The sequence below is a fragment of the Pseudorca crassidens genome, chromosome 3, assembly GCF_039906515.1.
Source record: "Pseudorca crassidens isolate mPseCra1 chromosome 3, mPseCra1.hap1, whole genome shotgun sequence".
NCBI classification, from domain to species: Eukaryota; Metazoa; Chordata; class Mammalia; order Artiodactyla; family Delphinidae; genus Pseudorca; species Pseudorca crassidens.
Window position 1 is genome coordinate 145,504,808 of NC_090298.1, and position 27,371 is coordinate 145,532,178.

General features: G+C 47.4%; 1 protein-coding gene and 1 long non-coding RNA gene across 7 annotated transcripts in view; one reads left to right on the forward strand and one right to left on the reverse strand.

Moving 5' to 3' along the window:
- The window catches only part of STK10 (serine/threonine kinase 10), a 120,191-nt gene extending 99,244 nt beyond the window's left edge, over positions 1-20,947 (forward strand). The window contains exons 13-19 of the mRNA XM_067732846.1: positions 4,587-4,679; positions 7,522-7,651; positions 9,571-9,695; positions 11,430-11,618; positions 12,224-12,349; positions 15,058-15,171; positions 18,451-20,947. Of these exons, the coding sequence (XP_067588947.1) occupies positions 4,587-4,679; positions 7,522-7,651; positions 9,571-9,695; positions 11,430-11,618; positions 12,224-12,349; positions 15,058-15,171; positions 18,451-18,591 (918 nt within the window). The 3' untranslated portion in view covers positions 18,592-20,947. The remainder of the gene's footprint in view (positions 1-4,586; positions 4,680-7,521; positions 7,652-9,570; positions 9,696-11,429; positions 11,619-12,223; positions 12,350-15,057; positions 15,172-18,450) is intronic.
- The window catches only part of LOC137222115 (uncharacterized), a 68,762-nt gene continuing 47,252 nt past the window's right edge, over positions 5,862-27,371 (reverse strand). For 2 of the 6 annotated variants that reach the window (XR_010942333.1, XR_010942336.1), the window contains 4 exons: positions 18,283-18,465; positions 14,067-16,367; positions 13,853-13,923; positions 5,862-13,357 (listed from right to left, as the gene is read on the reverse strand). This is a non-coding gene — a long non-coding RNA (uncharacterized lncRNA). Of the gene's footprint in view, positions 13,358-13,852; positions 13,924-14,066; positions 16,368-18,282; positions 18,466-24,173; positions 24,246-27,371 lie in introns of all 6 variants that reach the window. The other 4 variants (XR_010942337.1, XR_010942334.1, XR_010942335.1 and 1 more) reach the window with 4 other exon arrangements.

A 27,371-nucleotide genomic window follows, 5' to 3' on the forward strand; every position in this document is an offset into this window, starting at 1 on the left:
CTGCGCACTGCAATGAAGAGTGGCCCCCGCTCGCCGCAACTAGAGAAAGCCCACGTGCAAAAACGAAGACCCAACACAGCCAAAAATAAATAAATAAAATTTTTTTAAAAAGTACTAGAGAAAAGAAAAGAAAGAGAGCAACCAAACCAATAAACAAATCCAGCAATGATAACAAGCGCTAAAATGTATACTAAGATAAACATAAAAATCCGAAACAAGTCAGTTGCAGACAGGAAACCCCAAGTCTACAGTTGCTCCCAAAGTCCACTGCCTCAATTTTGGGATGATTCGTTGTCTATTCAGGTATTCCAGAGATGCAGAGTACCTCAAGTTGATTGTGGGGATTTAATCCGCTGCTCCTGAGGCTGCTGGGAGAGATTTCCCTTTCTCTTCTTTGTTTGCACAGCTCCTGGGGTTCAGCTTTGGGTTTGGCCCCACCTCTGCGTGTGGGTTGCCCTCAGGCTTCTGTTCCCGCCCAGACAGGATGGGGTTAAAGCAACGGCTGATTAGGGTACTCTGGAGGAGGAAGGGGTACAGTAGTTATAATTGGAATGCGGGGCGAGCCTTTGGCGGCAGAGGCTGGCGTGGTGTTGCAACAGCCTGAGGCGTGCCGTTCCCCGGATCACAGGACCCTGGCAGTGGCGGGCTGCACAAGCTTGCGGGGGGTGGGGGTTGGGCATGTGGCTAGTGACCTGTGCTTGCACACAGGATTCTTGGTGGCTGCATCAGCAGCCTTAGCATTTCGCACCTGTCTCTGGTGTCCAAGCTGATAGTTGCGGCTCGCACCCGTCTCTGGAGCTCGTTTAGGCATTGCTCTGCCTTCTGTGGGCAGACGGGGAAGGAATCCCCTCTCGTGTACCCCGAAACAATGGTCTTTTGCCTCTTAGGCAGGTCCAGAGTTTTTCCTGGACTCCGTCCCGGCTAGCTGTGGTGCACTATACCCCCTTCAGGCTGTGTTCATGCAGCCAACCCCAGTCCTCTTCCTGGGACCAGACCACCGAAGCCTGAGCCTCAGCTCCCAGCCCCCACCTGCCCCAGCGGGTGAGCAGACAAGCCTCTCAGGCTGGTGAGTGCTGGTCGGCACTGATCCTCTGTGCGGGAATCTCTCCGCTTCGCCCTCTGCACCCGTTGCTGTGCTCTCCTCCGTGGCTCCAAAGCTTACCCCCCACCCCCACCCCACCCTGTCTCCGCCCGTGAAGGGGCTTCCTAGTGTGTGGAAACTTTTCCTCCTTCACAGCTCCCTCCCAGAGGTGCAGGTCCTGTCCCTATTCTTTTGTCTCTATTTTTTCTTTTTTCTTTTGCCCTACCCAGGTGTGCAGGGATTTTCTTGCCTTTTGGGAAGTCTGAGGTCTTCTGCCAGCCTTTAGTAGGTGTTCTGTAGGGGTTGTTCCACACGTAGATATATTTTTGATGTGTTTGTGGAGAGGAAGGTGATCTCCATGTCTTACTCCTCTGCCATCTTGAAGGCCCCCCTTAATGTCAATTTCTAATGTCAGTGCTAGAGTATAGAAAATAGTGGTATATTGATCTTGTATACTGACCTCACTAAACTCACTTACCAGTTCTAGTACTTTTTAAAATATAGATTTCTTGGGATTTTCTACATAGACAATAATGTCTGCAAACAGAGTTTTATTTCTTCCTATATGCTTTTTGTTTCTTTTTCTTGCTTTATGATGCTGGCAAGGACCTCTAGTGGGATGTTGAATAGGAATGGTAGAGTGGACATCCTTGCCTTGTTTCCAGTCTTAAGGGGAAAACATTTAGTATTTCATAGTTAAGTATGATGTTAGCATTAGGGTTTTTTGTAGATGCCCTTTCAGATTAAGGAAGTTCCCTTCTATTCCTAGTTTGCTAATAGATTTTGTCATGAATGGATGTTGCATTTCGTCAGATGTTTTTCCTATATCAATTGATGTGATCATATAGTTTTTCTTCTTTAGTCTATTGATATTGTGAATTACATGGCTTTGTTTTCAAATATTGAATGAGCTTTACATTCCTGGGATAAAGCCCACTTGGTCATTATGTAGTTTACTTTTTATATATTACTAGATTGAATTTGCTAATATATATTTTATTGAGTATAATTGCTTTACAATGGCATGTTAGTTTCTGCTTTATAACAAAGTGAATCAGTTATACATATACATATGTTCCCATACCTCTTCCCTCTTGTGTCTCCCTCCCTCCCACCCTCCCTATTCCACCCCTTCAGGTGGTCACAAAGCACCGAGCTGATCTCCCTGTGCTATGCGGCTGTTTCCCACTAGCTATCTACCTTACGTTTGGTAGTGTATATATGTCCATGCCTCTCTCTCGCTTTGTCACAGCTTACCGTTCTCCCTCCCCATGTCCTCAAGTCCATTCTCTAGTAGGTCTGTGTCTTTATTCCTGTCTTACCCCTAAGTTCTTCATGACATTTTTTTCCCTTAAATTCCATATATATGTGTTAGCATACAGTATTTGTCTTTCTCTTTCTGACTTACTTCACTCTGTATGACAGACTCTAGGTCTATCCACCTCATTACAAATAGCTCAATTTCGTTTCTTTATGGCTGAGTAATATTCCATTGTCTATATGGGCCACATCTTCTTTATCCATTCATCCGATGATGGACACTTAGGTTGTTTCCATCTCCGAGCTATTGTAAATAGTGCTGCAATGAACATTGTGGTACATGACTCTTTTTGAATTATGGTTTTCTCAGGGTATATGCCCAGTAGTGGGATTGCTGCGTCATATGGTAGTTTTATTTGTAGTTTTTTAGGGAACCTCCATACTGTTCTTCATAGTGGCTGTACCAATTCACATTCCCACCAGCAGGAATTTGCTAATATTTTGATGAGGACTTTTGAGTCTATTTATGAAAAGGATTTGGTCAGTGGTTTCAATGTCACTCTGGTTTTAGTTATCTATTTCTTCTTGAATGAGCTTTGGTAGTTTCTTTCAAGGAATTTGTCTATTTCACCTAAGTGGCTGAATTTACTGACATAAAGCTGTTCATAGGATTCCTTTAGTATCCTTTCTAATGACTGTAGGATCTGTAGTGATGTCTCTTTCACCCTTCATACTGGTAATTTGTGTTGTAGTATCCTCTTCCTCTCCCTCCTCCTTTTTCTTCTCCACTGCCTCCATCTTCTCTGTCAATCTGACTAAAGGTTTATTAATTTTATTGACTTCTGCCTGATTCTTTAGCCAGAAACACAATGTTTCTTACAGTTTTAGCCACTGCATCACTGTCTAGGACAGGGGCAAAGCCAGGAGAGCAAAAGGAAAAAAAAAAATTCCCAGGAAACTCACCCCTGGTACCAGCCCCTTCTATAAGTTTTGACTCCCTTTCATAGCCACCTGATTTTGTTTACTTTTCAGAGTCCTCAGTTAGTTGCTTTTTGTATTTTATCCAGAGTTTTTCACTGTAATCAGCAGGAATGAGAGGCTGCATTGGTGTACCTCACCATGCCAGAAGTAGAACTCTCCTGGAATGCTCCTTTTTGATCACGGACAGTATGGAAAAATCCTTCACTACCTGCTCCTAAGAGCCCTGTCAGTGAGTGCATGTTTTGGGGTGTCAGGTAACTGTGAAGGTATGGGTTACTCAGAGAAAACTGAGGAACTGTAGCTTCCTTATAGTGAAGTGTCATGAATCTCTTCTTCTTCTGTTATAAAAAACAGAAAGCCAGTTCCAGCTGGCCTGAGAATACTATTAGTTCACCATCTGCCCACCTGGCATCTTTTGGGAGTCTCAAAGACATCAAACCAAGAACTCCCGTCTCTGACCAGGAGGGCAGAAGTGTCACCAGGCATCCTTCATCTCTTAACATTGCTTCCATGCATTGATTCTGTCTCAGGCAGACCCCCTCCAGGGTGGTCCACCATGGCCTACATCCTCCCAGCTCAGCAACCCCAAAGGACAGAGAGCGGCTTCCCCCAATAATTCCAGCACCCATCCTGAAGCTCTCACTAGCCCAGCGAAGATCACACGCTCATCTCTGAACCAATCCCAGATGCCAAGGCATGGAATATGCTGATTGACAGCTTGGATCATATGCCCAGCCTAGAGTCAGATGGGGCTGGGGGCATCAGCCATGCCTGAACCTCAGAGACTGAGCTGGGGCTACCTAATGCATGCATTCTCACCCCCAAGGAGTTAAAAACGTCTTAGATATTATAATGGTCTAACAGATTGACAGTATATCTGTGGGATTAAAATTTCATGATGTTGGTTCATTAGGGAAAAAAATGTCTAAAAGGGCTTCTGAGGGCGCAACAATTTAAAAAGAGGTTGAGAAACACTGTCCTAAAAGAAACTGAGGTGCTGTCATCAGAAGAAGGGGGATGGATACCAAACAGCGAAAACAGCATCTGTCTGCTCTGAAGGAGTCTGGAAACTGGAGCCAGCAGCAGACGGGTGGCCAGCAGGTGTCATCTGTCAGCGGAGTGGAGAGCAGAGTCGGGGCTAGTGCCTAGAAAGCTGAGCCTCCTCTTCAGTCTCCCTGGCCCAGGAGTTCTGGGATTGAAGGCTTATTCAATATGAAGTGTGGAGGTACGCTGACCTAGCCATTCTCTGCTGTCTCTGGTGCAGGTGAAGAATGAGGTGGAGAAGCTCCCCAGGCAGCAGCGGAAGGAGAGCATGAAGCAGAAGATGGAGGAGCATGCGCAGAAGAAGCAGCTTCTCGTGAGTCCTTGCCCCTCAGTTGGGGAGTAGAGGGGTTGGGGAGTCACAGGTTTGAGTCCCTGAATGGTGACCAGAGCTCTTCTCTGTGTGTGCCCATGCCCTGCCCTTTGAATACTCACCTATCTCTCATTCTGAATAAAGCAGACCATCCGGATTATCCTCATTCTGAATAAATCAGACCATCTGGATTAATCCTCCCTGTTATCATCTCCCCCATGCAGCCTTCCTTGATTGCCCTTGCTCCAGCTGGAAGTGAGCTCTCCCATCTCTAGGAGATACCACAGACCTTTACATCCACCTCTCCCAGAGCCTTTAGCGCTTCCTGCCTTGTTTTAGAGCTGTTTGTACATCACATCTTGACCAACCCAGTACATCCCTCTGCCCACTTGGCATCTTTTGGAGTCTCAAAGACACCAAACCCAGATCTCCCAGACCTGGTCCTGTTCTCGTGTTCTGAGGGGACACCGTCCTCCACTGTGATGTCAGGCCAGAAGCCTTGTCATTCCTGACACCCCTTTTCCCTGCAATCCTTCATCACCTCTTGAAGCCTGGGTTTTGTTTTTCTTTTAATCTCCAAACTCCCTCTGGATCCATCAACTTGTCAACATCTCTGTGACTCCCTAGCCATTCTTGTCTTTTGCCTGGACTACTGCAGTAGCCTCCCAGCTAGTTTCCCTCCAGTTCTTGCAGTTCTTTCTCTCATACCAGTTGTTGTGATCAATACGGATTCCAGATCTGATCATGGCACCCTTCCCCAACAGCCCTGGGCCTTTAAAACCTTCAGTGGCTCCCACTTTGTCCATAAGATCAGATCAGCCTTCTCACATGCTTTCAAGGCCCTATAGGTCTCGTTCTTTTCAGCCTCTCCCAGCTACACTCAGTCCCCTCTGCCCCAGCCTCGGTAGCCTTTTCACTTCATGTTCTCATTTTGTCTCACTTCCTCTGCCCCCAAATGCAAAGAAAATTAGAGTCTACAATTACAATTGTTTTGTGTGTTCTCTGGTTTAGCATTCATGGCTTACCAGGATAGGTGCTGTTTGTTTTCCCCTTTACAGAGGAAGAAGCTAAGGCTCAGAAAGGTGACACTGCACAGTTAACAGTGGGGTCCGAGGCCTCAAGCTGAGTCTGACTCCAGGACACCATCATACTTTCCTCCAACCTGTCCCTTGACAGGTTGATTAGAAAAAGAATGCAGGGCTAGGGAGGGTGGGGAGACAGGCCCTAGTCCCCACAGAGGGAGAGAAGACTGGCCCTTTTAGGAGGCCACTCTGGAAGTTGCATCAAGAGCTTCAAAAACGTACACATCCTTTGGCCTAGATTTTCTGCTTCTAGGACTAATCTTGAAGATGAATCATCACAGAGGTTCAAGGACATTTAGCTACCAGAATGTGAAGAGCAGCAGTATCTAAAATAAAGAAAACCTATAAACAACCTATTATATATTGGGTAGCTAAGTTGGGTATAGCTAGCTATACCATGAAATATTTTCAGCCATTACAACTTATTTTTGATAGGAGATTACATCATGACCTGGAAAGGTCTTTTTAATAATTTTTAAAAGTTGTGGTAAAATAGACATAACATAAAATTTGGTATCTTACCCATTTTTAAGTGTGCAGTTCAGTGATATTAAGTACATTCACATCATGGTGAGTACCATCACCATGATCCATCTCCAGAACTCTTCATCTTGCAAAACAGAAACTCTGGACCCATTAAGTAGTAATTCCCCATGACACCCTGCCTCCAGTCCCTGGCAACCACCATTCTACTTTCTGTCTCTACAAATTTGACCTCATATAAGTGGAATCATACAGTATTTGTCCTTTTGTGTCTGGTTTATTTCACTTACCTTGTCCTCAAGATTCATTCGTGTTGTAGCATATATAAGAATTGCCTTCCTTTTAAAGGCTGAATAATATTTCATTGTATGTATATACCACATTGTATTTATGCATTCATCTGTTTATGGACACTTGAGTTGTTTCCAATCCCTTGGCTGTTGTGAAAAATGCTGCCATGAATAAAGGTGTACAAATATTTCTTCAAGTCTTTTAAAGTAATCTTTGTGAAACAACAACAGATGTAAATACATTTATATAGATACACCAAAACCAGTTGCTAGCATTGAGTGATAAGATTAGTGCAAAATTTTAGTTTCTTAACATGTTTCCTAAAATTTTTATTAAAATTTTTTTTTTAATTTGTTATTTTTTTATTGAAGCATAGTTGATTTAGTGTGTTAGTTTCAGGTGTACAGTGCAGTGATTTAGTGATATCTATCTATAGATAGATAGATAGATATTCTTTTTCAGATTCTTTTCCCTTATAGGTTTTTTGTTTGTTTGTTTTGGGGTTTTTTTTTGGCTGTGCCCCATGCGCAGCTTGCGGGATCTTAGTTCCCTGACCACGGATCGAACCTGGGCCCTCAGCAGTGAAAGCTCCAAGTCCTAACCGCTGGACCACCAGGGAATTCCCCCTTATAGGTTATTACAAAATATTGAGTATAGTTCCCTGTGCTATACAGTAGGTCCTTGTTGGTTATCTATTTCACATATAGTAGCTAAAATTTTTTAATTTAAATTTCAGTTCTTTACTCTTTATTAAGGAAAGTTTAAAACATAGGCAGAAAGGGGTATAACAGTATAATGAATCCCCATATACCCATCACCTGACCTCAGTAATTATTAATTCCTGCCCACTCACTGCCCCACTCTACTGTATTATTTTGAATCAAATCCCAGACATCGTATTATGTCACCTGTTAATATCTCAATATGTATCTCTAAAAAAAAATAACCACAATATCATGAACACGTCTAAAATTTTAAATACTTAATAGGACCGGGACTTCCTCGCCAAGCAGAAGGAGGACCTGGAGTTGGCGATGAAGAAGATCACGGCCGACAACAGGCGGGAGATCTGCGGCAAGGAGCGCGAGTGCCTCACTAGGAAGCAGGAGCTCCTTCGAGGTGGGTGCCCGAGAGCGGGGCGCGCATGTGGGCCCAGACTCTCCATGAACGTACATGCCAGCCCCAGGCAAGAAAGAACTGCTAGGTCTTCTCTCCACCCTAAGACCAAACATCAGCCTTTATGGTGAAACATGAGGAAAATCCCCACTGAAGTCAGGACTGAGGCAGAGATACCAGTTAGCAACAACACTGTCTGACACTATTGTGGATGTCGAGGAAAGGAAAAAAAAAAAAAAGGAAGCAATGTAGAGTGGGTGGAAGTTGCACGTGAGTGAGCTGGGTTAACGGGGTCGGGGGGCAGTACTGAGAGCCGCTCCCAGCAGCCAGCACGCAGTGAGTGACTCCTCTGCCTAGCCACGTGCCTTAATCTTACACCTTAGTCACCCTGCATCCTACCCGTAACCCTGCACGGCAGGCCCTACTGTCCTCCCCATTTTTATAGATGAGGAAGTTGATGTTTGGAGAGTGACTCTTCTGTGGCCTGGGTTGCACAGTTAATGAGTGGTAGAGTGGGCCCTGGATGCAGACCTTATCTTGAAGCCAAGCTCTTAACTGCCCCTGTGTGGTGGTGCTTTGGCAGGTTTGCATGCTGGTGAGTCCCTCCCAGCATTAGACTGTCGGGGGACGACAGTGTGAGCCACCACCCAGAGGGAGGAGAGCAGGGGAAATCCTGGGGAAGAAGGGGATCAGAAAGGGGGCTTATATATCTGATGATGTCACTCAGCTGAGGAAGCTCTGGGGTAGAGAGCTCTGGAGGGTGCAGGGCTTGGGGTCTGTATATAGCCCCCAGGCTATCTAATTTATGGCTAGCAGATGTTGGGTACACTTTTATGGGGTATGCAAAGCAAGCAGGCTCCAAATGGCTGGAAGTCTGTTGTTTGAACTGCATTTAAAACAACTGGATGGGTGAAAATTAGAGTTTGGTGCCTGTGGGCTTGGGAGCTAATGGTCCCTGTCCGTTGTAAAGATGTAAACATAGGACTAACATACGAGTGCTGTCTCTGGCTCATTATTATAACAGGGGCCACAGCCAGGACTCTGATGGCCAGGGCAGTTAAAACCGTATAAACCACTCAGTACTTGATGTGGGCCAAGAAAAATGGGGTCCTTGGTATTCCGACATTCTGAATAGAGCCACGGATGCTTCAGAAAAGCCCTTGTTTCCTTTTCTTATCATGTGATGGCCTGTAAGAACCATCCTACCTGTGGGACTGGGGTTCTGATTTTGGCTTAGAAGCCAGATCACTGTTTTGATGTTCTGTGGATAGATGCTGGCTTTCATGGAACAGGAGTGCAGTGAAATAAACAACTTCGCAGTAGGCTGAGCATGACCAGCTGTATCTTGCAGGGCGTGAGGTTCTCCATCTGACACCAGCTTCCTGCCCTGTCCTGAGACTTCCAGTGATAAAATGCCAGATAACTGTTTCAATAATGCATATATGGGACATGAAGGGTCTCACCTATTTTTCAAAAGAGGAAATAGTGACAAGAGGCTGTCTTCTTCATGGGGTTTCCACGTGAGCCCTTCCTATTTGCCCATTAGGAAAGCAGAGGTGCAATGTAGATTGAACATCAAAGTATTTTCCAAGGACATTTTCCCTCCGTAGTGTGGTTGTGCCCATTTGGCAGAGATGGAAGGTGAGGCCCGGAGAGGATTTTGTGTTCACCTCAAATCCCAGTGATGCAGCTGGGTTTTAGCCTCTGGTTTCTCTGGCTCCTGACTCCAAACACTTCCTGCTCTACCATGCTGCTGGGTGCTGTCATCCCTGGAAGTTTCTAGGAGTTGGCTCAGCCCACATAGTCTAAGGACGTGGCACAGTTATCAGCCAGTGTGAGGAGACCTGGCTCGGGGCAGTGGAGGGGAGGGCCTGGTGGGGCTCTGGCCATCTGCACCTCACCGGGTGACATGTCCTCCACAGACCGGGAGGCGGCGCTGTGGGAGATGGAGGAGCATCACCTGCAGGAGAGGCACCAGCTGGTGAAGCAGCAGCTCAAAGACCAGTACTTCCTCCAGCGGCACGAGCTGGTGCGCAAGCATGAGAAGGTGAGGCTCCTAGTCAGCTTGGGTTCGGGGGCTGCCACCGGGAGACCTGGGAGAGCCGCGAGGCTGCCCCTCAGTGGGGCATCACTTGCTCCTGAGAGCAGCCAAGTCGGCCACAGTGAGGCTTGAGAGCTTCTTGGGCGATGTCCTGCCTCAGATCCAGGGGCTAGGAATTGGGGAAACTGGCAGGGAAGCAGATGGCCCAAGCAGCTCCCTCGCTGACCCTGACACCTGATGTACGTGTCTCTCTCACTTTTTCCCTTTTTTTGTCCTGCCTTTCTTTCCATTTTCATTTTATATCTCTTTCCCATGCATTCCCTCAGAATACTTTTTTAATTGAAGTATAGTTGCTTTACAATGTTGTGCTAATTTCTGCAGTACAGCAAAGTGACTGTTATGTGCATACATTCTTTTTAAAATATTCTTTTCCATTATGGTTTATTCCAGGAGATTGGACACAGTTCCCTGTGCTGTACAGTAGGACCTTGATGTTTATCCATTCTAAACGTAATAGTTTGTATCTACTAATCCCAAACCCCCAGTTCATCCCTCTCCCTCCCCACCTGGCCTTGGCAACCACAAGTCTATCCTCTATGTCTGTGAGCCTGTTTCTGTTTTGTAGATAGGTTCTTTTAGATTCCACATATAAGTGATATCATTTGGGATTTGTCTTTCTGACTTACTTTACTTCGTATGACCATCTGTAGTTGCATCCATGTTGCTGCAAATGGCATTATTTTCTTTTTTATGGCTGAGTAGTATTCCATTGTGTATATGTACCACATCATCTTTATCCATTCATCCATTTAGAGACATTTAGGTTGTGTCCATGTCTTGGCTATTGTGAATAGTGCTGCTATGATCATAGGGGTGCATGTATCTGTTTGAATTATAGTTTTGTCCAGGTATATGCCCAGGAGTGGGATTGCTGGATCATATGGTAACTCTATTTTTAGTTTTCTGAGGAACCTCCCATACTGTTTTCCGTAGTGGCTGCACCAACTTACATTCCCACCAACAGTGTAGGAGGGCTCCCTTTTCTCCAAACCCTCACCAGCATTTGTTATGCGTAGACTTTCTAATGGTGGCTATTCTGAGCAATGTGAGGTGGTACCTCATTGTAGTTTTGATTTGCATTTCTCTAATAATTAGTGATGTTGAGCATCTTTTCACGTGCCTACTGGCCATCTGTATGTCTTCTCTGGATAAATGTCTTTTTTTTTTTTTTTGTGGTACGCGGGCCTCTCACTGTTGTGGCCTCTCCCGTTGCGGAGCACAGGCTCCGGACGCGCAGGCCCAGCGGCCATGGCTCACGAGCCCAGCCGCTCTGCGGCATGTGGGATCCTCCCAGACCGGGGCACGAACCCGTGTCCCCTGCATCGGCAGGCGGACTCTCAACCACTGTGCCACCAGGGAAGCCCCTTCTGCCCATTTTTCGATTGGGTTGCTTGGGTTTTTTTTTTTTTTGTTAAGTCGTATGAGCTGTTTGTATATTTTGGAGATTAAGAAGGCATTCAGAAGGTAAGAAGGTAAGGTTATTAACGGTAATCTTTAAAGTGAGAACAGAAGATGATATTTAAGGGTAGTATAGTAAAATGACACAAGCCTTGCTCTGCCGAGCATTCTGGACCACGCAGGTCCTGGGCTCCTGAGTTGCGTGTGGCAGCCTTGGCATCTGACCACGCCTGCGTGCGTGGAACGCAGCTGACCTTGGCCTCTGCTGGGTGTCCCCCTCAGGAGTGCGAGCAGATGCAGCGCTACAACCAGCGCATGATGGAGCAGCTGAAGGTGCGGCAGCAGCAGGAAAAGGCGCGGCTGCCCAAGATTCAGAGGAGCGAGGGCAAGACACGCATGGCCATGTACAAGAAGAGCCTCCACATCAACGGGGCGGGCAGTGCCGCTGAGCAGCGCGAGAAGATCAAGCAGGTGGGGGGCCAGGGGTGTCCTGGAGTGGGGCCAGATCCAGGTTTGGTTTGGCCTGAATCTTACATGGTTGGGGGGGGTATAGAATATAAGACGCAGCACGGGGTCTTGGAAGGAAGAATGGAATGGAAGCCAGAAGTAACAGCCCGGAAGCCTAAAAGCCTCACGTTCACTCCTCCTCTGGTGGACAGGGGAGGAGGCTTGGCGTTGCATCTCATGCGTGTTCCCTGTCACACTCAGGGTGTCTATCCTGCAGCTGCTTCTGCTGGTAAACTCCTTCCTCTCCTCTACTGAGACCCCGCTCACAAGTCACCCATGTGGCTCCGGGACAGAGTCGGTGGCCGTGGGCTCCTGTGATTCCTGCTTACTACATACGCTGTCCTAGCATGTCTCAGTGTCCTCGCCAATCTGGGGGCTCCTTGAGGGCAGGGGCTGGGTCTCAGCTCAGCGGGGAGAACTTCAGACAGGGGGCACAGCCTGAGTGGTACAGGGCAGTGTGGCTCTGTACAAACCAGCCCCTCAGATGGGGTCTCCCCGGGACAGGGCTGAGCTGGGCCCCCAGCCAGGCCCGTGGCCCGCTGAGGCGTCTCACCTGTTCTCTGTTGCAGTTCTCCCAGCAGGAGGAGAAGAGGCAGAAGTCAGAGCGGCTGCAGCAGCAGCAAAAACATGAGAGCCAGACGCGGGACATGGCGGCACAGTGCGAGAGCAACATGGGCGAGCTGCAGCAGCTGCAGGTACTGCCCTTCTGCCCCGCCCCTGCTCGCCTCACCGCCCCCCCCACCCCAGGCAGTCAGCTCCCTGGGGGCCCAAAGACCCTACAAACGGGGGAAGGAGTCTGAAGCTCAGGGTGGAATGGTTTCCATCCTGCCGCTCTGTGTGATGTTGGCCAAATCACATCACCCTCCCAGGCCATAGTTTCCACATTCATAAAATAGGCAGGGGGTAAGGATGATAATTCCTATTTTGCAGAACTGGAGTGAGGCTTTGTAAATGAGATGACAGAGCTGAGCTGAACGTGCCATGCCCGGGGCCTGGCAGTGGGCATGCTGATGGATTTCTCGGTCACCACTGTGTCTTGGGAAAAGGTGTCCCAATTACCCTAATACCAAAACCAGACGTTACAAGGAGGAAAACTACAGACATGTATCTCTCATGAACACAGATGCACAAATCCCCAACGAAACGTTGGCAAATAGAATTTAAAAATGTATAAAAAGTAGTATACACCAGGACCAGGCGGGATTTATCCCAGGGCTGGTGCAATAGATGAAAATGAGTTAATATAATCCATGACATCAGCAGGCTAAAGAAACATCACGTGATCATATCATCAACAGATACAGAAAAAGTATTTGACAGAAGCTGACCTCTGCTCATGATAAACCTTCTCAGTAAACTAGGAATAGAGGGGAACTTCCTCAACTTGATAAAGGGTATCTGTAAAAACCTACAGCGACTTACCATCATCCTTAATGGTGAGAAGCTCAGAGCTTTCCCACTGAAGTCAGGAAAAGGTATCCTGATATTGACAGGCCCCTTTGTGACCTCCTTCCCTGGGGAGATCCTTGACCTCTTGTTTGCCTCACAAAAGGTTTGCCTCACCCTAAGGGTCCCTGCCCGGGAGCTGGTACTTGGAGCCCCCTTGTGGTGGAGCGAGGCATTGCCATACCTGACAGATGGGCTGACAGGAACCTCTGTGACCTCAGGAAATTCTTTAGGCTGTTGGATCCATCTGGCAATTTCTGGAAAGGCAGGGGGGTGTGGAGGAAACATTGCAGGTATTGAAGCCTGTCAGGTAGGGGCTCTGCTGCTTGTTTCTGTGTGAATTTTAGCCAGGCCACTCACCTTCTGTGTCTATGTTCCCAACCCTGCCTCATGGGTTTACTGTGAGGATGAACTGAGAAAACCCATAAAGAGTGCTGGGACCCCAGCTCTGGGCAGGGCTGCCATAAGTATTATTCCCAACCAAGGCAATTTTTAAATTCCCAGAACCCTTGAGCTTGAAACCCCAAATAAAAATTCCCCAAGGGGTTGTACTCTCCCAGTCCAGTAGGGTTGAGGTATCTGGATAAAGGCACTTTCCCAGTAGGGTTGAGGTATCTGGATGAAGGCACTTTCCCCCTGCTTCTAAACTCCTTATAAACCACGAGATTGATTCCCTGTGAGAAATCAACAGGGAACTGTCACTTTTGCCTTTGAGAGATTCCAGGCTAAGTTTTGTGAGGCAGGTAACTTACCTCAGCGAGAGAACAGTGAGGCTGGCAGGCCTCAGCCAGGTCCGTGGCCCTTACCCCGTCACAAGTCTCTCCTGAAGAAATGGTATGTGATGCAGATAATTATATAACTTATATAAATACAAATTATTTATACACACAGATTATCTTAGCTCACACTGCCATAACAAAATACCACAGACTGGGTGGCTTAAACAACAGAAGTTTATTTTCTTACAGTTTTGGAGCCTGGAAATCCAAGATCAGCTTTGCCAGCATGGCTGGGTTCTGGTGAAGTCTCTCTCTCTCTGGCTTGCGGATGGATGCCTTCTTGCTGTGTCCTCACATGGCAGAGAGAGAGAGGAGAGAAAAGGAGAGGGGGAGAGAGGGAGATGGGGAGAGGGAGAAAAGGAGGGAAGGAGACAGGGAGGGAGCAGTCTAGCATGTGAGCTCTCTGGTCTCTTCTTATAAGGGCACTAATCCCGCCATGAGGGCCCTACCCTCTTGACCTCATCTAAACCTATTTATCTCCTAAAGGCCCCATATCTCCAAATACCATCACATTGGGCATTAGGGCTTCAACATATGAATTTTGGGGAGACACGATTCAGTACATAGCACAGATGTTTAATACAATGCTATTTATAATAGTGAAGATTAAGAGCAACCTAAGTGGCCAAAAATAGGGAAATGTTTAAATAAATTAGATAAGCCATACTGTGGGATATTTTGTAGGAATTAAAATGATGATTGTAAAAGATGTTAGTTCTTTGTATACATGTAGAAATGTTTACATTATAATGTTAAGAGGAGAGGGAGGCAGGTTTCAGAATTGTGTATACAGGGTGAGCTAAAGAATGCACAGGACAGAGCCTGACGGGAAATATATCTAAGATTCTGTGGTGGTTGCCTCTGTGTGGTGGGATTAGGGCAGAGATTATTGTTATTAGTTTTATACGTTCATGTTGAAAAATTCAAACAATGCAGAAAGCCCGAAGTAGAAAGTTGCAAAATTGCTGCAGATTCCACTACTCAGTGAGAATTATTAATGTTAATATTCTGGAATAGTCTTCCAGGCACCTTTTGGTGCATATGTCTTTACAGGTAGAACGTTTTGTATACATGGAGTTTATAATCAAGGAGAAGTAATAAATGAATGATGCTGGTACCTTCATGGTATCTCTCAGCCCTCTGTGCTTCTTACCTGTACTTCCTGGAATACGTTGCAGAATGAAAAGTGTCACCTCCTGGTAGAGCATGAAACCCAGAAGCTGAAGGCCCTGGACGAAAGCCATAACCAGAACCTAAAGGAATGGCGGGACAAGCTTCGGCCACGCAAAAAGGTAACCCTGGCTGCGCTGGTGGGCTCAGTGGTGGGCCCTGCTTCGTGTTGTGCCATCGGTTCTGCCTGGGGTATGGATATAGATACAGCTATGGATGAGGTACAGATTTATGGATTTATTTGAAGGAACTGGCTCACCCAGTTGTTGGGACTGTTAAGCCTGAAATCTGCAGGGCAGACTGCAGGCTGGAGAGCCAGGGAAGAGTTGATGTTGCAGCGCTGAGCCGCAGGGCAGTATGGAGGCCCAATCCCTCTTTCTTTAGCGGGACCTCAGTCTTTTCTCTTAAGGCCTGCAACTGATTGAGTGAGGCCCAACCACATTTTGGAGGGTAAGCTGCTTTATTCAGTCTACTGAGTTAAATGTTAATCACATATAAAAAAATTCCTTCACAGTGACATCTAGACTAGTGTTTGACCAAACAACTGGTTACCATGGCTTTGCCAGGTTGACAAATAAATTGACCATCACAGGGCCTCAGTGTGGTCATTTGTAAAGTGAAGATAATGAATATTGTATAGTGTTATGCAGAAAGCCACCAGCCCACAGTATAGGCCAAGGACGTACTCATGTCCTCCCACTCTCCTAAACTCTCTGAGGAGAGAGCTGCCCTAATTACCCTTGATCATGTGTCCTGAGCCCTGAGGTTTGTTCTGCCGTCGTACTTGAGCTCTACTTGCTGTAACTGTGATCTGCCCAGGAGGCAGTTGCCCACCTCAGCCATATAACGGCCTTGGGAGTCCTTGAATAGAGGCTTCCCTCCCTGTGCTAATGGAGCTTTCTAGCTGGAAGCTGGCCAGGGTCCCAGACCTTCCTGTTAATAGGCCCACGCTTATCTGTAACCACGCATGGTCCGCTAGGACTTTTGATACTTGACACTCAAATCAATTACACTCCTGCTGACACAGGCGGATTTGGCATCAGGAAATAGATGCTCACCTGGTTCTCTTACCTAGGGCTTTTATACCCTTGGCACATCCTGAGAGGCTGAAAATGAATCATCATCTTGCCTCTAGCAACTGCCCAGATTGCTTCTTGGGGGTGCCTGAGCTTAGGGGAGGTGCCGCAGTGTGTATCTGGAGAGCCGTTGGATTTTGCTGGTGCGGGCTGCCTCTTTCCAGAATTCTTTGTAGAATCATCCCATCCTTAGTCACCTGGGTTGCTGCTGGAACACTGGCCCGGAGGTGGTGATCTGCATCCTGCAATAAACGTTCTTTTACACTCTTGCATTTCAGTCAGCAGCTCTGAGCTGCTGCCCATGTATGGGGGGGCAGGCGAGATGACTGTACATTGTGGAGTATTTTTAGAAAAATTCAGATTTCTTTCTTTCAGTAAGTATAGAATATCTTGTAAGGTCAATAAGGTGTTGCTTGGGTCATAGTTGACACACAGTGTGGCCTCAGACAAGTCTTCCCTCCTGAACCTTGCTTTTTGGGGCCATAAAATGAAGATAACATTTCTTCCCTTAAAACAGGTGTTAGTACACTATTGCCCATGGGCCAAATCTGACCCACCACCTGTATTTGTAAATAAAGTTTTAATGGAACACAGCCATGCTCGTTCATTTACATATCGTCTCTGGCTGATTTTACACCAAACAGCAGTTGAGTAGTTGCAACAGAGACCTTAAGGTTTGCAAAGGCAAAAAAATTTACCATCTGGCCCTTTACAGAAAAAAGACCGCTGACTCCTGCCGTAGGTTATATAGAGGAATATATAGGTTATATAGAGGTAAAAGAGAGTAGTGCTTAAGAGCATAGGCTTTAAGGAAGACAGACGTGGGAGAAAGTCCTAGCTCCCCCATTACTCGCTGTGAAACTCTGGGCAAGTTACTAAACCTCTCTGTGCTCAAAAAAGTGGTAGCTAGGCGCTTCCCTGGTGGCGCAGTGGTTGAGAGTCCGCCTGCCGATGCAGGGGACACGGGTTCATGCCCCGGTCCGGGAAGATCCCACATGCCGCGGAGCGGCTGGGCCCGTGAGCCATGGCCACTGAGCCTGCGCGTCCGGAGCCTGTGCTCCGCAAGGGGAGAGGCCACAACAGTGAGAGGCCCGCGTACAAAAAAAAAGAAAATAATAATAATAATAATAGTTTTAAAGAGAGAGACATAATAGAATGCTGGTCAAATCCTGTGAAAGTGGTCACTTCTATAGTGAAAGTAATAAAGAAGCCACATTTACTGAGTAACTCATGTGTGCCTGGCTTTGCAGATGGTGGCACAGTGTTTCAGAGCTTGAACTCTGAAGTTAGACCCATCTTGGCTCTGCTCCCAGCCAGCTGAATGACCTTGGGCAAGTGACCTAAGCTCTCTGAGCCTCAGTTTCTCCATCGTTAATGGGGATAGTGGTATCTATCTCATAGGGTGAAGATTAAATAAGATGTAATGCACTTAGCATAGTGTCTGACATGTAGGAAGTACTAAGTAATTATAGCCCATTAGTTTTTAATTTAATCTTTGCAGTAGCCCAGCCAGACAGGTAGTGATATTGCCATTTTACACGAGAGGAAACAGGCTTGGAGAGGAAAGGTAGCATGCAGAGGCCCACCCAGCTGGTAATGGAGCTGAATCCTATTTGACTGTAAAGCCCCTGCTCTTTCCTCTGCACTCTGCTTCCTTTCTTAATCGAATAATAATTTATTTTTGGAGAACCCTCAAGAAATTTTTCTGGTAGGACACAATTTAGCTAGATAAACTTGCGTGTGCCCAAGGGAAGCTCCTGCGGTGCTTGTCGTCTAGATGCTCCCCTTGCAGTTATCTGATGTGCTTTTACAACATAGAGAACCCCTGTCCTACCACAGATGTTCAGAATTAGAATCTCAGGGGGGTGGCATGACTGCACGTATATTTTGAAAAGAAGTCCCCTGATTTTGCAGGACGGTGCCCTGGTTAGGAACACCATGTAACTCGGACATCTATGTTTCCCCTGCTGTTAAGCCTCTTGCTTCATTTGCTACCTCAGGCTTTTCTCCATTCTTTGGGTGGTTTTCCTGCCAGCTGATTTGCATCTGCTTCTCCCTCACACCCCATCTAGACTGGCATTTCCCCAAAGCAGAGCCCTTGGTCCATAGGAAACTCCTGCGTGGCTGTGGCACGAGGAAGGAGGAGGTGGTACCTACCTTCTGGGTAATGGGCGCTGGGACAGGAGCGAGGGAAGACCAAGTTACCCGAGCACTGAGGCCTGGGAGGGGAAGTTCCAGAGAAGGCCACTTTGGTGGGGGTCCTGTGGTTGGGGAAGACTTGTGTCCTAAGGGATCCAAACGAGCTCCGTCTGCCCTCTGTCCTAGGCTCTGGAAGAAGAGCTGAACCAGAAGAAACGAGAGCAGGAGATGTTCTTCAAAATGAACGAGGAGGCAGAGTGCCTGAGCCCCACCACCCCAAACAAGGCCACCAAGTTCTTCCCCTACAGCTCTGCGGATGCTTCGTAACAGCCGCCCAGGGCTGTGGCTGGCAGGCCGGTGGGCCTCGGGGCCCTCCCATTCTCTGTGAACAAGTAACTCAGGAGCCCCTTCCCTCTTGCTTCCATGCCGGCTCGAATCCAGCCCCTTGCCTTGTGCCACCCCAGCTGTGCCTGACAGACCCACCCGGCGTTTCTGACTTCTCGCTGGTCATGGAGGGCGAGGTTCTATGATGTGCTGCCTGATACTAACGTGCATTCTATTTGAGCCCCAGGTTCCTTTGAGCTGTCAACGACTTGGGCTGTTGCGGGGGCCAGGGGCCAGGAGGAATAGGTGTTCTGTGGCCTCGAGGCCCCTCCTGTTTGCCAAAACACCAGCTTTGCTGTCTGTGGGCACAAAGTGCTACTGCTGAAGTCACCGTGGGCGTGTCCTGTTGTAATTGCCGGTGGCTTTTCAGCCATTCCCTGCAGTGTCAGACCAAGAACCATGCCTTCTAACAGCCATTCTGGTTCCCAGTGGAGCCTAGTCTGCAGCCAGCTGCTCAGGGGGTGCCCTCCTTCCTCCAGTGCCCCCAGTCTGCTTTCTTCTTGAGACAGCATCTACAGTGGTGGGATGGCGAGAGGCTGAATGCTTCACCCTGATCTCAAGTGTTTCGTGCCATCTTGTACTCTCCCTTCCTGCACATACAGGCACGTATGCACGTGCGCGCACACACACACCCTTGGCCCCCTGGGCCTCTTGTGCCAGGTGGATTGGAACATGTTCGCTGCCTGGGCCTGTGCCACTGAACACGTGAGGGGAGCCGTTGGTGTGGGCGTGCTGGGGGTTGGCACCAGAGGCACAGGCTGAACCGCCAGCCTGCACGGGATCCTATGTTCAGGGATAAATTCCTCACCGCACAAGACTTTCCCACCCCAGTCATTCTGTCTCACACTTGCCCACCCCGTCTGCAGGTGATACGGGAAGGCTGCTTCCCTCTGCTCTGTGTCCCTCCTAGTTCAGAGTCCGGCCTCACACTTCAGGCAGAGGCTGGCAGTCAATGGAACTTCTGTTCAGGGAGAAAAAGCATCAGGGAGAAATGCAGTGCTTCCCGCCCCCAGGAACCTGGCAAAAGCAAAGCTTCTGTATCTCAGATGGAATGCTGGGCCTTTGGATGACTCAGCTGGCCTCCCACAGATTCTGATCCCCACAGGCTGCAGAGCGTAGATAACCCAATAAAAGCAAATGCTCAACCCAGCGTTCGGTTTATTTACAAAGAAAACCTTTTTTCACCTTTATGTCTAACTTGAAAAAAATATAAATAAATGGCTTCCTTAGGAAAATGCCTGCTTTAAAAAAACAAAGCGGAAAACTGAAGGTGATTCTGAGGAATCAAATGGGTGTACTGAGTCTGGGTACTATTTTGGTGGTGATGGGGTGGTTGACACACCCTGGGAGGACTTCCTCTTTCTTCACTCCTATAGGTAAGGGTTCAGTGCTTTGTCTTTCTGAAGCAATTCCCTGGAGTTTTCTGGGGACTGGTTGTAAATGGATCTTGGGAAAGTAGGGTAACCATTCAATAGGAAAAGGGACTTGGGGTTCCAAAGACTTACATATGCAGTAAAGAAGCACTGGGGGCCGCGGGAAGGCACTGGTCCTCTTCGGTTAGTGAGAACTCAGCTTGCCTGCTTCACTATTTGACCCAGAAGGGACAATTTTCAGGTCTCACACAAATGAGACAAGTGAAACAATTATGCCCTTTGATTCTCTTTGGTGCACAGGTGCTGGGAAAACGTGAACTAACAGTGTAACTACAGAACACAGACCCAGTTCCACCAGGCGAGGCCAGCATTGGCGAATGGTCAGGTGATGGCCAGTGGCAGGGCTGACTTGTGCTTTAGTTACAATACTGCCTTTTGTAGCCTGGGGTGTGAGAATGAGTATTAGGTGAAATGCCGGTTTCATGGTGTAGGTGAGAGTCTTTGATCATTTCCTTCTTTGGTTTGTCGTTCACATTGGAATCTCATTCAAGGAGCTGCTGCTTCCTGCTCAGTGCTGCCTTAGCCTTAACACCTCCCTGTCCTTCCCGGATGGGGTCTGGTTGGGTCTCCCAGTCTCACAGTTGAGCCAGCGTGCAATGCCCAGCATTGAGAAGGCCCATGCAGTATTCTTTGTGTTCTGTGCTAATGTTTTCTCTGGAAGGGACAGACGGAACTGTTTCACATTTACAGTCAATTTTTAGCAGAGTAAATAGAACTAACTTATATTTTCCTCTTTATGAAGAATAGAAGTTATTTTTATGTAGTTTCCAAACTTTATATAAAAAACTTTTGTAAAATGTTCTCTTCAGAGTTAACTGCGAGAATGTAAATATGCTTCTAATAAAATAACAAGGTTGGAAACTCTTTGCATTTGGGTTTGTTCTCTTGGATTCGGGTGGGAAGAGCAGGGCAGACTTAAACAAGAAAGGGTTTCCTATCTTCTGAGTACACTGGTGCCTCCCAGGTTATACAGCAGGTCAGACATTGGGGTTTCTGTTCTGAAAGAAGTTACGCTTGGCTCTGTGTGTATTTTCTCTACAGACATTTATATCATTCTCATTTAACAGTGAACATTTGACCCCAGGAGTTTTTACATGTTAACTTATTGAATCCTTTCAACAACCCACGAGGAAGACATTGTCATTCTCGTTTTATAGACAAGGAAACATGCTGGGTAAGGGGAGAGTCAGGCGAAAGCTCAGAGCACTGGTAAGTGCTGATAAAGTGCCTATGGCTTCAAAGTTTGAACTTCACTGTCTCCTCCACAGCTCCTCTCCTGCCAACTGCACCCATTACATTTAGCAAGAGTCACACACACTTAACCACCAGCATCTCTGCCATGTTGAAAAGTGTCAGCCATGGGCTTCCCTGGTGGCACAGTGCTTAAGAATCCGCCTGCCAGTGCAGGGGACACGGGTTCGAGCCCTGGTCCGGGAAGATCCCACGTGCCGCGGAGCAACTAAGCCCGTGTGCCACAACTTCTGAGCCTGCACTCTAGAGCCCACGAGCCACAACTACTGAGCCTGCGCTCTAGAGCCCACGAGCCACAACTGCTGAGCCCATGTGCCACAAAAACTGAAGCCCGCATGCCTAGGGCAACAAGAGTAGCCACCGCAATGAGAATCCCGCGCACCGCAACTGGAGAAAGCCTGCGCACAGCAAAGACCCAATGCAGCCCCCAAAAAAGTGTCAGCCATGCCTCTAAAACCTCATTCAGGGGTTCTTAACCTGGAGTCCATGGACCCCCCCTCAAACACACACAGGGGATCCATGGGTAGAATTCAGGGTGTCTTTGCACCTGGATGGGAAATGTTTGGTCTTTAGTTTCACTAACCTCTAACTGAAACACAGCATTTCCTTTCCTTATGGGTATAGGCAACAAACTCTAATATTATTAGCAGTACTTGTGACTATGTCAGCAGTAGAAATCACAGAGACTGCATCTCACGTTACAGCTGTTGCAGACATCTTCAGTTATCATTTTCGTTCATCATTTAATTATAGTAGTTATTGGACCTACTACTAGATCTTGTTATTTAATGAGATACAAATATAATACATATGACATATATCACACATAGTATATATATCTTCTGATATTTTGACACCTCTATTTCATTATGACTGGTTTCACTTATAATCTATGTGCTTTATACTGTGCATTTGAAAATACTATTCTGAGAAGGGGTTTATATTGTTTGTGGAATGCCTTAAGAACCCCTCCTCTGTCTGTAGCCCTGAGTTGTCACTGGCCTAGAAACTTTCCTGTCACTGTCCAAGAAACCTTCTCACCAGCAGGTGGCAGTCCACTGTCACAGTGTCCCAAAGGTCTGTGAACTCGATGTGTCTGAGGGGATGCAGGCGGATAAGCAGCTGGCATGCCTCCCATTAAGGAGTAGAAATTGACTGAGGTTCCCAGGGAAAAAGGTTCATTCGACTGGTGGAAAAGACAGTGCATTAGGGGATGCGTGGCACTTTTCCCAAGTTCCCATGAGACTTCCCATGAGATCCTTCCACATTAATTGACACCTCTTAAACGCCAAGTGTTAGAGACGCTGAAATGAATAAGACATTGATACTGGCTTCAAAATGCTTGTCCTCCTGGGGAAACAGACCTGGTGAAGCAGAGTGTTAGTTCAGGCTGATGTAGCCTGGGAGAATCAGGGAAGGCTTCCCAGTGGAGGTGATGCCGAGTCTAGGAGGACAAACTTGTATGTGCCAAAACACGTGCATTCAGAGACTGGGCTGTAGTTGAGAGTGAATGGTTTATGGGCCATGAGGCTGAGAAAAGGACAGGGCCAGAACGGCATTCCAGGCTCAGGCTGACCTTTACTGCCCCGAGAGCAGTACGAAGGCTGGGAAAGAGTTTACTCAGAGGAAGGACAGTTGAAGTCATAAGTGTAGCAATCCAAGAGATGGGCCGAGAAGAACAGAGACAAAATCAAATGGGAATATTGGCTCACAAAGGTTGGAGACTTTAGGAAGGAAAGGGCAGACTGCAGGCTTCATGAGGGCAGGAGTAAGACCTTAGCTGACCCCTAAACACCCAGAATCCAGCACGCTGCAACACCAAGATATGCAGTCTGGGCTTCTCATGCCATAAAGGGAGCAGTAGGGATCTGGGGGCTATAGAATGGATGTATATTAACTCACTGTGCTACCATGGGTGTTCACTAGGTCTGATTAACAAGTATGTCTTTAGTTAAAAATGAAACAGAGAACTTTCAGTTCCAGTGATGGCAGACTAGGTCATCCTGATCAGTCCTGACACGGAGGACGATTAGAAAATCTGGACAAAAATACTGAACATGAGACAGGCTGGGACCTGGGACCCTTTGCTGCAGTGCTTGCACCTGGGCAAATGTCTCTTCGAGCAACAGAACACAAAGAAACTACAAGGGACTAAAAACAACTGCATGCATGCACAGATGGGGCAAGTTATGCGCAACGGGATACAAAGAGGCCAGAAGAACCCAACTCTCATTTCTGAAGAGCTGGGAGCAAAAGCAGGGTACTATGCATGCCCCCTCCACACAGCACCACCAAAGGGCTGGGCATACCCCCTAAGCCACCCCTCCAGGCTGGTCCTTGGACACACCCCTACCCTCACCCCATATAAGGAACCAGCTCATGCCCACGCCCCCTTCCCTGGGAAGGGAAAAGCCTTACCTGAATTTCCAGTCTAGCCTCTTATCCATATCTATTGATTAAGGAGGCCAAGAACCCTGGTTGGTAACAGATTTATGGCACCCAATGTGGGGCAGTTGTCCCCTTCCCGGGAGGGGATCTGGGCACCTCTGGGACCACCGAATGCAGCTTCCCCATGGGTGACAAGTGGCCACCTGAGCGTCTTGTTCCAGCATCACCATGTTTGGTAAGTCTGCCTTCCTGGCCCCTGGGGGCCTCAGTACCCTCATTCAGGCAATGCTTCCCCCTCTCCCTTGTCCCTTTCCCTCTCCTGATAGCTCTCTACCTCTCCTCTCTCTGTCCTCTCCTACTTCTGGCCTATCCTTCCGCGTGGACGTCAGGCAGCTACAGCATCACTCCTCTCAGCCTGTGAGACCATGCTCCCTCTGGCCGGCAATGGCTCACCTTGACAGGTGACAAGCAGAGGCGGGAGAGGCTCGCCTCACACCGTGCAAATCCTGGTCCAGCGGGCTCTCTCTGCAGGGAGATTTATGAGAGTGATAGAGGCTCAAACGTCATACTGTGTAGTGGCTGGAAGTCCTATTGTCCTGATATTCTCACCTTTATTTTCCTGCTGTCTCTCTCTTTTTCAGTCTTTTATGTCCCTCCTCCCTTTATCTCTCCCTTGAACCTTATACCTGCACTCCAGTCCCCTTTATCCTGAAAACTTCTTGTTCGTGTCTTTAAGTTTTTGTCATTGGTATCTTTGTTTTATGTAGTTTTGTCTGTCCAATAGCTCCTGCAAGTCTCCGCCGACATTGTGGGCACAGTGGAGCACTTAAGCCTTGAAATACAAACACAGCCCACATCACCCAAGACTCCAGCCTTGGGCTACTTACTGGGATTTTAAAGAAAAACAGGCAGTGGGGGTGGGGCGGGGAGAGGAGCTTGCATCTTTCTCCTCTGCCTTTGCAATGTAACTATTCTATCTGAACTCAAGGAGTTTGCATTTCTCTCCTCTGCTTCTGCAATGTAACTATTCTGCCTGGGCTCTCAGGAACTACCTGATCTATCTGTAGCCCCCCAAATTGAGAAGAGAAAAAAAAAAGAGGTCTTTTAAATTCAAGTGGGGTGGGAATGTAAATTGGTACAACCATTATGGAGAACAGTATGGAGGTTCCTTAAAAAACTAAATATAGAACTACCATATGATCCAGCAAGCCCACTCCTGGGCATATATCCAGAGAAAACCGTAATTCAAAAAGATACATGCACCCCAATGCACCACTATTTACAACAGCCAAGACATGGAAGCAACCTAAATGTCCATCGACAGAGGAATGGATGAAGAAGATGTGGTACATATATACACAACAGAATATTACTCAGCCATAAAAAAGAATGAAATAATGCCATTTGCAGCAACATGGATGGACCTAGAGATTATCATACTGAGTGAAGTAAGTCAGAGAAAGACAAATATCACATGATACCACTTATATGTGGAATCCACAAAAAAAAAATGATACAAATGAACTTACTTACAAAACAGAAACAGACTCACAGATCTAGAAATCAAATTTATGGTTACCAAAGGGGAAACCTGAAGTGAAGTGATAAATTAGGAGATTGGGAGTACCATATACACAATACTATATATAAAATAGATAAACAACAGGACCTACTGTATAGCACAGAGAACTCTACTCAATATTCTGTAATAACCTATATGGGAAAAGAATCTGAAAAAGAATGGATATATTTATATTGGGTTGGCCAAAATGTTGGGGTTTTCCGTAATATATGTATACTTTTCCCAACATATGTATAACTGATTCACTTTGTTGTACACCTGAAACTAACACAGCATTGTGAATCAACTATACTCCAATACAAATTTTTAAAAAATTTAAAAAATGGGACGAGGGGAAGATGGTGGAAGAGTAAGACACGGAGATCACCTTCCTCCCCACAGATACATCAGAAATACATCTACATGTGGAACAACTCCTACAGAACACCTACTGAACGCTGGCAGAAGACCTCAGACCTCCCAAAAGGCAAGAAACTCCCCACATACCTGGGTAGGGAAAAAGAAAAAACAGAGACAAAAGAATAGGGACGGGACCTGCACCAGTGGGAGGAAGCTGTGAAGGAGGAAAGGTTTCCACACACTAGGAAGCCACTTCGCGGGCAGAGACTGTGGGTGGCGGAGGGGGGGAGCTTCGGAGCCGCGGAGGAGAGTGCAGCAACAGGCGTGCGGAGGGCAAAGCGGGGAGATTCCCGCACAGAGGATCGGTGCCGACCGCTACTCACCAGGCCGAGAGGCTTGTCTGCTCACCTGCCGGGGTGGGCGGGGCTGGGAGCTGAGGCTCGGGCTTTGGTCGAGCGCAGGGAGAGGACTGGGGTTGGCGGCCTGAACACAGCCTGAAGGGGTTAGTGCACCGCGGATATAGCCGGGAGGGAGCATGGGGAAAAGTCTGGACCTGCCGAAGAGGCAAGAGACTTTTCCGTCCCTCTTTGTTTCCCGGTGCTCGAGGAGAGGGAATTAAGAGCGCTGCTTAAAGGAGCTCCAGAGACAGGCGCGAGCCGCGGCTAACAGCACGGACCCCAGAGACGGGCGGGAGACGCTAAGGCTGCTGCTGCCGCCACCAAGAAGCCTGTGTGCCAGCACAGGTCACTATCCACACCTTCCTTCCGGGGAGCCTGTGCAGCCCGCCACTGCCAGGTTCCTGGGATCCAGGGACAACTCCCCCGGGAGGGCGCACGGCGCGCCTCAGGCTGGTGCAACGTCACGCTGGCCTTTGCCGCCGCAGGTCCGCCCCGCACTCTGTGCCCCTCCGGCCCCCCGGCCTGAGTGAGCCAGAGCCCCCGAATCAGCGGCTCCTTTAACCCCGTCCTGTCCGAGCGAAAAACAGACGCCCTCCAGCGACCTACACGCAGAGGCGGGGCCAAATCCAAAGCTGAACCCTGGGAGCTGTGAGAACAAAGAAGAGAAAGGGAAATCTCTCCCAGCAGCCTCAGAAGCAGCGGATTAAAGCTCCACAATCAACTTGATGTACCCAGCATCTGTGGAATACATGAATAGACAACCAATCATCCCAAATTGAGGAGGTGGACTTTGGGAGCAAAATTTATGATTTTTTCCCCTTTTCCTCTTTTTGTGAGTGTGTATGTGTATGCTTCTGTGTGAGATTTTGTCTGTATAGCTTTGCTTCCACGATTTGTCCTAGGGTTCTATCCATCCGTTTATTTTTTGTATTTTTCTTAATAATTAATTTTAATAACTTTATTTTATTTTACCCTTCCTTCCTTCCTTCCTTCCCTCCTTCCCTCCCTCCCTCCTTTAGACAATGAATCATCCCAAATTGAGGAGGTGGACTTTGAGAGCAAGATTTATGATTTTTTCCCCTTTTTCTCTTTTTGTGAGTGTGTATGTGTATGCTTCTGTGCGAGATTTTGTCTGTATAGCTTTGCTTCCACCATTTGTCCTAAGGTTCTGTCGGTCCGTTTTTTTGTTTTTTTTTTAATTTTTGTTTCTTAATAATTATTTTTTAATTTAATAACTTTATTATATTTTACTTTATCTTCTTTCTTTCTTTTTTCCTTCCTTCCTTCCTCCCACTGTCCCTCCCTCCCTCCTTTCTTTCCTCTTTTCTTCTT